At 40.5% G+C, this 9,433-nt stretch overlaps 1 protein-coding gene across 1 annotated transcript; it reads right to left on the bottom strand.

Moving 5' to 3' along the window:
* Positions 1–4,029: 4,029 nt before the first annotated feature.
* On the bottom strand, positions 4,030–9,204 carry LOC4348065 (cysteine-rich receptor-like protein kinase 4). Its single transcript, XM_015759158.3, has 7 exons — positions 8,359–9,204; positions 6,363–6,464; positions 5,944–6,125; positions 5,240–5,450; positions 4,894–5,134; positions 4,649–4,799; positions 4,030–4,544 (listed from the first exon to the last, which is right to left on the bottom strand). The coding sequence occupies exons 1-7, from the start codon at positions 9,128–9,130 to the stop codon at positions 4,236–4,238; spliced, it is 1,968 nt and encodes a 655-aa protein (XP_015614644.1). The 5' UTR covers positions 9,131–9,204; the 3' UTR covers positions 4,030–4,235.
* Positions 9,205–9,433: the final 229 nt, after the last annotated feature.

Genomic DNA, 9,433 nt, shown 5'->3' with positions numbered 1-9,433 from the left:
TGAGCATGATGGGTGAGTTATTGTACTTTTTGGGATTGCAAATTAAGCAAACACCTCAAGGTACTTTTGTGCATCAAACGAAGTATACGAAGGATCTCTTGAGACGGTTCAAGATGGAGAAATGCAAGCCAATTTCAACACCAATTGGTTCTACAGCTGTGTTGGATCCTGATGAAGATGGTGAAGCTGTTGATCAAAAGGAGTATAGAAGTATGATTGGAACTTTGTTGTATCTAACTGCTTCTAGGCCAGACATACAATTTGTTGTATGTTTGTGTGCGCGCTTTCAAGCTTCTCCTCGTGCTTCACATCGTCAACCGGTCAAGCAAATAATGAGGTATTTGAATCATACACTTGAGTTTGGAATTTGGTATTCTACTTCATCTTCTATATGCTTAAGTGGATATTTCGATGCTGATTTTGGTGGTTGTAGAATTGATAGGAAAAATACTAGTGGAACATGTCATTTTCTTGGTACATCATTGATTGTATGGTCTTCTAGGAAACAATCTAGTGTTGCTCAATCAACTGCTGAATCTGAATATGTTGCTGCTGCTAGTTGTTGTTCACATATTTTTTGGCTTTTATCTACTTTGAAAGATTATGGTCTTACTTTTGAGAAAGTACCTCTCTTTTGTGATAATATTAGTGCTATTAACATTGCTAAGAATCTTTTGTGATAATTTGTTTTTACTTTTTGAGGGATCATGTTGAGAAGGGAGATGTCGAATTGCAGTTTTTGGACACAAAGTTGCAACTTGCTGACATTTTCACTAAACCTTTAGATTATAATCGTTTTGCTTTTCTTCGTAGTGAATTGGGCATAATTCATCCTTTTGGCATGGTTTGAGGGGGAGTTTGTACCTTATGGTTTTATCAAGCAAAAATATGACAATGAGAAAAATTGAGAAAAGAGAGCTTTGTTTATACATATGGTATTTTCTTGTGCATGTTAGCAATACTTTGAAGGTTTATTTGTCTCTAGCATAGCTTGTATGTATTATAGTCTTTTCATGAGATTTAGATTTTGCTTTTAAGGGCGATGATGCATGACATTTAAATTCTACTTGAATTAAGCAAATATGCAATGTTGATGCTAGCATATGGTTTGATTTATAAATGCTCTATATATATGCTTTATTGAATTGTTATTCCTCAAATAGCTTTAATTGCTCATTGTGAAAAGAGAATAAAAAATATGAAAAAAAATGAATACCGAATCCTTGGAAACAGTCTTGACGACAAGGACGTATTCGATGTGAGCAAAATAATGGGTGCCGAATCCCTGAAAACAGTCTTGACGACAGGGACGTACCCAGAATAAAAGAGAAAAATATGAGCAAAAAGGCTCAAGAAAAGAAAAAGTCAAAAAAATCTCTTTGTTATTTTGTGCTAAAGGTTATTTGAGAAAGAGTGATAAATACAATAGGTATATGTGTTTAGTGTTTATTCTTCAACCTATGTGCTTGTTAAGTTGTTGCATTATAAATCGTATAAAATTATGAATTTTGATTGTTGATTCAAGCTTAATTGTAAAATCTTTGGTTCATGGTTATACTTAATGCATGCTTGTTATGTTATAGATGGGTTCATCTTCTTTTTATTGCAACACATGACTTGATATGCAATATGTATGCTAAGCTCTTATACATTAATAAACGTAATTCCTATGCTTGATGAAATCATTGTCAAAAGGGGGAGAAGCAAGTAAAATTTTTGGATTTTTTTGGGAGAAGCAAGATGAAAATTTTTGGAGAAACAAATGAGTTGAAGAGAAGAGCATGTTGTTTTTGGTTCATGAGGGAATATCTTTCTTTTCAAAAGTGAGAGAAGTTTTCTTTTAGATTTTCGAGCACGATGTGTACGTTTGTACGAAGTATACTTTTTTTACCACTTATGTTTTTATTTTTCCAAATACCAAAACATTTCTGATGGGTTTGCCAATGTGTTCATCAAGGGGGAGATTGTAAAATCAAAGGTTTTTTATTATTATTTTGTGATGAACAATTGGCATCGGAAATTATTGGTTTTGATATTTGGAATTTATTCACGAAGTGGTTTTGGAGATGATTGGATTTCATAGGTGAATCTATAGGATACTGCTGTTATTTCATGTGACCGGTCAAACCGGGCCGTGGATGCCGGTTAGACCGGCGTGTATTGCGCGGTCAGACCGGCGCAGCTCACGGTCTGACCGGCCGACGCTGTGTCGGTTTCTGTTTCGGGTTGTTTGTTTGGATATCCGTGATTATTTCATGATTATGGCTTCTAGATGGATACTATATATATGTAATACTGTTGTTTGCTACTGATGAGTCAAGTTGGAGATAGCTTGGTCTCGGAAGATAGTTTCTTTGTTTATTTCATGTGTAGGTGACTCGATGCCTCGGGAGAGTATTTGCGGTAATGGACTGGGAGTCGGCTTGGGGATAAGACAACGTCCGTGGTGGTCAAAGATCATGCGGGATACTTAGGCTACAGTTGATGCACGTGGTTGATGGAGATTCCATATGGCATACGATGGAGTTATTGTGTGCGTATGGGATGCGGAGTTGAATTTGGAAGGAGTCCAAATTTGGTATGATTGGTTATGTAAAGTTTGTTTCTTGTACTAGAGGGTTTCCTAAGGTGTTTAGGACTCCTAGTATGAGTTTGGTTCATGGCTTTAGGCTGCCTACCTCGCGTATAAATAGAGGGGGAGCGTGAGGCTTCCCGGTATCGCTTTTGAGAGCAATTGAGTTAAGTTTTGAGTTAAGGTTTCGAGTTTAGTCGAAATTTTTATAAGGAGTGCTGTTGGTGCACTTTGTAAACACAGAGAGAATCAATAAAGTCGTCATCTACTTTAAGAGTTCTTCGATTTGTGTTTCACCGGGTTTCGGCGGTCTAACCGGCGGCATCGCGGCGGTCAGACCGGCGGGTGACCTGCGGTCAGACCGGCTTCGGCGATAGGAGGCGGCAACAAGTTTTGGCGGTCGGACCGATCGATCTACACCGGTCAGACTAACGGCTACGCTTCGGTCAGACCGGCTAATCTACTCCGGTCAGACCGATCTCATTGAATTCGAGGGTAACTTTTATTTCCGCTAAAAGTTTTTGATTTTTGGGTATACCAACCATTCACCCCTCCTCTGGTTGGTTTAGTTACTGTGATTCGATTCTACACCTCTCATGTACCCAATGACATGTGGGGTCATCTAAAGTCACTAATATGTGAGTCGGGAGGTTGAAATTCTGAAGTGCATTATTTTATACTCCCTCCATCCAGATTTATAGTATTAAGATATGTCACATCCAGTATTATGTTAGTTTTTATGGGCTGGAGGGAGTACATCGATTGCTGCCGGTTTGTACAATGACTAGTACCCACGACGGCGAACAGTGTGGCTTGCCACTCTAGTCCCGTGAGGTGGCAGCCATAGTGGCTGGATAGGGATACACATATGCGCCTGCGTTTACTCATCAGAGACAGGCAGCAACTGGGGCAAATGCCAATGTCAGCTGCGTTTCATTTCTTTGGTTAAACCCATTTTTCAAGTTTATAATATAGCTTAAAAAAATATCCATGCATTACAACGAGTGAAAACTATTTTAATCTTATTATTGTTATACGGTTTAGCTAAGGTAAAATTGATTGTGGGAATTTGCTTGGATATTTTTTTTAGAAAATCAGGAGCTACAATTAGAAGTCTGCATGCGAGTTTTTTAAAGAGATTTCTTATACGACTATTTTTTATTTCTAAAAGCAAACAAATTTAAAATCTGACTTAAACACGGATCTGTATTTTCAAAAGCGAATAAACTTTAAAAACTGACTCAAACACGGATAACATACCAAAATACCGGCACAAACATCTTCAATATTTATAATAGTAGAGATTAATACTTAATTAATCATATCCCTAATCAATTGTCTCGTTTTGTCGTGCAAACCATAAGCTCAGCCTAAAACCCATCACGAACAGAGTCTTGTAACCAATGTTCTTCATTTTTTACTAGGCCATACCCAATATTTTCACTTTGTTTTCAAAATTGGCACCAACGATAGTTATGGTATTGATTTGCTACCCACCAAATAAATACAAAAGCCATTTGTTTGTATACAAAAATCTAGGATCACTCTTTGGGGAGTACATACTCCGACACCTGAAATACCACAGCATTATAATTCTGTTATGATATCTTCAAATACTACGTACATTGGATCAACGAAAGCCACATGACACATGAAGAATAAACTATCTAGCACTTATGGCAGATATGGTCATATCATTAACACTACATGGCTCAGTAAGAACAGATTGCTCTTCATTTGCCACTCTCACATTGAAATATCCCGGGTGCTTAGGTTCAGCCAGGACCATCGTCTTGCTGCTTAGCATTGCAACAACATCTGACATGGTTGGTCGATCAGCTGCATTCTCTTGTACACACAGCAATGCTATGTTAATGCACCTCATGATTTCATTTTCTGCAGGAGGATATTTGGAAACTAATGATTCATCGATGAGTTCAAGCCATCTTCCCTCTCCCCATAGTGACCATGCCTGTATGAAATTTCGAGAACAATATAGGTAGGTTAATGTAGGAAAAACACCACTTAGACAGAAAAGACAATTTTAAAATATTGTATATGTGTTTGTAAACTCACAAATCCAAGGAGATTGATAAAGTCTCCACTATGATGGGAACCAGAATTCTTTTTTCCACTGATAATCTCAAGAAATAGAACACCAAAGCTGAATACGTCGGATTTGATAGAGAAGAGGCCCACAGAAGCATACTCCGGAGCCATGTAGCCGCTAAAATGATACATGCAAGTAAAAATTATATATTGTATGTGCAGTTGAGTTATAACATAAATTTCATAAGTGGACTAATTTACATGAAACTTACTATGTACCAACCACTCTTCTTGTTGTGTTTCCTTCTGTGTTATTTGAGCTAAATATTCTTGCTAACCCAAAGTCTGAAATTTTAGGGTTCATTTCGCTATCCAAGAGAATGTTACTCGGTTTAAGATCTCGATGTATGACACTCAATCGGGAGTGCTTATGTAGGTAAAGAAGTCCATGTGCTATTCCTTCAATTATTTCTAGACGTTTGTACCAATCCAGCAAAGCTCTTTTATTTTCATCTGCACATCAGTAAAGTATCAGTATGATAGGAAAAAGAACATAACAATTATTTTTTTTATCAAAATATGTAACCTATACTGAGAAATATAATACAAATTATATACCAAAGATAAATAAGTCCAAGCTTTTGTTTGGCAAGAATTCATAGACCAAAATTTTCTCCTCTTCATGAGAGCAACACCCCAAGAGCCTAACCAAATTCCTGTGCTGTAGTTTGGCTATGAGCTGGACTTCATTTTTGAACTCTATGAAACCTTGTCCTGAATGTGAAGCAAGTCTCTTGACTGCTATCTCTATTCCATCAGGAAAATGGCCCTGCAAAAAAATAGAAGTCCTTCAGTGGTTTTTGTGGTGCAAAATCTAGTTGATCCATGAAAAGTCCCCAGGAAACCAGTAGCTAATTTGGATGCATATTTGGAGATGAGGGTGGTGTGGTTTAGGTCTCATAAAACTTTAGACCGAAAGTTCAATTCCTGATAATTATCATCAAGCCAAAATTGAACCCGTTTTAAATAATAGTTGCATGTTTATTGTATATTGTCTACTGAGGTTAAACTAGAAAGGTTTCCCATTACTTATAATCACATACTCCTTTGACGCTGTTGACTTTTATGAACATGTTCGTCCATTCATCTTATACAAAATATATTATGTAATTATTATTTATTTCTTGTAATTTGTTTTATCATTACTAGTACCTTAAACATGGCCTATATTTTTACATATTTGTACTAGTTCTTTTAATTAGACAAACGATCAAATATATGTTTAAAAGTTAACGAAGGAACTATGTGTTTTGGATTTTTACCTTGTACACGGCGCCAAAGCCACCTTCTCCAAGCTTGTTTACTTCAGAAAAATTACTTGTAGCCTCCAGTACCTGATCAAACTCAAATACTGAAAACTCTGGATTTTTTCCTTCTAGGTCCCAAACTAATTCTTCCTCTCCCTGCAAGTTATCAGTTCTCCTTGCTTGTAATCCCATTATACCTGAATAATCAAGAATATCAATCTTCAATGTTCAGTTATATCTAATGAACACAACACTATACTAGGTACCTTTTATGGTCTGAGACCACCTAATGTTAACTAGCTAGTGTCATTTTCTCTGATTTTAATTAATTAGTAATGTAGAATCTCCTAGTATCTGTACCTCAGTAAAAAACTGACCATGACATCGGTAAGTAATTTAAACAATATGAAATATTTTATAAATTAGTAACCTACCTTTTCTGTGCCCCCTCCGCCAGCCGCAGTAAACAATGAAGCAGAAAAATGCCACCACAGGAATTATGACAATGGGAATTACCCAGAGCTTGCTCTTATGCCCTAAAACATGACATAACAATCTTTTGTCTAAACAAAAGTAGATAGAAGCTAATTTGTATACATGGAAAATATATTAATAGTACACATTGGATATTATTTTGCAAATCATTCATAACTATAGTGCATTGGGACAGGTTCACAACGTGAATATGAAATAATTTGGTGAATTACAAATTTCAGGAAATTCAAAAAAAATAATTTGAACAGATTTTGCTGAATTTGAAATAACTTTACCTAAAGTCAAACAAATTCGAAATTGTTCAAGGCAATGAACATTTTTCACTTCAAAACTAACAAGAAAGGAATTTAAATCATAGCAGGCGATTTGATCATATACTGTTCCTTTAGATCAAAATTTAAGAATTTACTCTCATGTTCCCAATGACATGTGGGGTCATCTAAAGTAACTGACATGTGGGTCAGGAGGTTGAAAATCTGAATACATAATAATTTTGGTGAATTCCAAATTTCAGAAAGAAAAAGGTTGAATCTGATTTTGCTGAAGTTAATTTATTTTAACTAAACTCAAACAAATTCAAAACATTTGGTGTGAGGTTTGACCATATGTCCTTCCTTTTAATCGAACAATAAAGATTTACTCTGCTATACTAGTGTCATGTGACGTCATCTAAGGTGACTGACATGTGGGATCTGAAGAGTATATATATGATTAAATTAATTTTACGGAATTTGTAATCTCTAAAGCTTGTTCGGTTGATCTTTATGAGAAAGAAATTGGACGTGATTAAGGACTTATTTAGTGGTTAATCCCACCCACAAGAGAGTTGAGAGAGATTTACATAGGGATTATATATTCCCTCTCAATCCCCTCCATTGCCTCCGTCGTGGATATAGTTGGCCAAAAGGCCAGAGGCCCGACGGCTTGGCCCATGGCACGGGGTTTTGGCCTGACCAAATTAAAGTATGGCATTGCCCGATTTTTGGGCCGTGCTTGGGCCTCACCCTCGGCACGATGGGCCGACCCAGCATGGCCCGGTCAAATGATCAGGGAGTTAAATAGACTTATTCTAGCCATATAGGACTATAGATGGCCAAACGGGCGGCACGGCCCAGGCCTGGCCATGCCTGGACCGAGGTTAATTGGGCCGGCACGGCCCGACCTACACTCCGGGCCATGCCGTGCCAGCCCACGGGCCGCACACATGGCCCAGGCATGGCCCAACACGACTCGGGTTGTGCCGGGCCGGCTTGAAGGCACGACTTATTGTGATTTTCACATAATAAATCTGTTTTTGGTCCCTCAACTCTGTGGGCTAGGTCTATATGGCTGGAAAATAAGTCTATTATGTATTCCTCTTCTCTTTGGGTCCTGTCTGATATGGTTCATCAAGTATATTTTGCATCCCACGACTTTTTTTATTTGGTTGGGTGCCGGGCCGGCCCACCGTGCCGAGGGTGCGGCCGAGGCACGGCCCGGCTATCGGGCCAGGCCGGCACCGGCATGACCCCGAGTCGGGCTGTGCCGTGCTTGGGCGGGCCAAAATGGCGTGTCTTAGGCCGGGCCATGGGCCTCAAGCCATATGGCCATCTATATATAGGATATGGCCCAAAGAAACGAGGGATGCAAATAGACTTATCCCAGCCATTAAGAGACTGCCGAAAGAGATTAGGGACTTCAAATAAACTTTTAGCATGATGGCTTTCATGCCTTTGGGCTGGCTTGGTAAGGCCCAAGTTTTATTGAGCCGTGCCTAGACCGATGGTGCAGCAAGTGGACATGGGCAAGTGATCTCGGCCCGGGCCCGGCCGTGGCGCCTATTTTGGCCATCTATAGTCGTGGAGAATAACCGAACAAGCCCACCCAGAGGATTAATTCCACAGTTGTAGGGAATAACCGAACGAGGTCTAATTGAGAATCCAAGAATAGTCTTACTTTTGGGGATGGCCGGAGCCGGCGCGCCGGTGAGATGCAGCATAGGCTTGCTGTCGTAGAACACGTACGCCTCATACCTGAAGTAGCACCGTGTGACATGTATCTGCGCACCCATGCGCACGGCCATGGTGGAGTTGATCATGCCGGTGAGGCGGCGGAGGCACGCCAGGCAGTCGCCGGCGGACAGGTCCGGCGTGCATTGCGCCAGCGAGTACACCAGCGGGAACGTCCTGCCGGTGTCCACGACGCCCGTCGCAAACCGCCCCGCGGCGCCGGCCGCCCTCTCCACCGTTTCCGACAGAAGCTGTTGGATGAGGCCGGCGATGAACCGCACGTTCTCGCCGTCGCCGGTGATGTTGTTGACGTTCCACCTCTCGAAGGGCTCCTCGTCTTCTGTGGCGTCGGAAGGATCGAGAAAGTTCTGGAAGGAGTAGACGCCGGTGCAGTCGCCGTAGTAAGCCCCGGCCGTGTAGTTGGCGACGCACGACTCGTTGATCAGTCTCGCGAACGTGTAGGCGACGGATTCGCCGCAAGCTGTGTCGTTGAGGTCGCCGCGGCAGAGCGCGAGGACGTAGACCACGTCGGGGGCTTGGCCGGCGGCGGCGGTGGCGTAGTGGTGCGGGGAGGAGGAGGTTTTGTTGGGGAGGGTTGCGGACACGAACTTGAGGTTGTCGCAGAACACGCCGCCACCATCGTCGGCGGCGGCCATGATGACCTCGAACGGCATCGGCATGAGGCCCAGTATGAGCAGGACGCCGACGACGATGTCCATGGCGTCTAAGCTAGCTAACTGCCTCGCAGCCGGCCGGCCAGTCAGCTGCTTCCCCTTTTTATTCCCGATCAGTACCCTCTTTGTTACGGAGTTGCTAGAAATATGGCGCTATATGCTAGTTGATTTTTTTCAGCCACTTACACAGTAGTTACATATCATTTACACCTCACTTACATATGTAATTAGTATGTAATTTTCGAATTTACATATGTAATTTTAGTACTTACATATGTAATTTTGAGACTTACATTGTAAATACACTAAAATTACATATGTAATTTAGGGACTTACAATGTAAATACA

Source organism: Oryza sativa, chromosome 10, assembly GCF_034140825.1.
Source record: "Oryza sativa Japonica Group chromosome 10, ASM3414082v1".
Lineage (NCBI taxonomy): Eukaryota > Viridiplantae > Streptophyta > Magnoliopsida > Poales > Poaceae > Oryza > Oryza sativa.
This window is presented reverse-complemented; position numbering and strand designations above follow the sequence as displayed.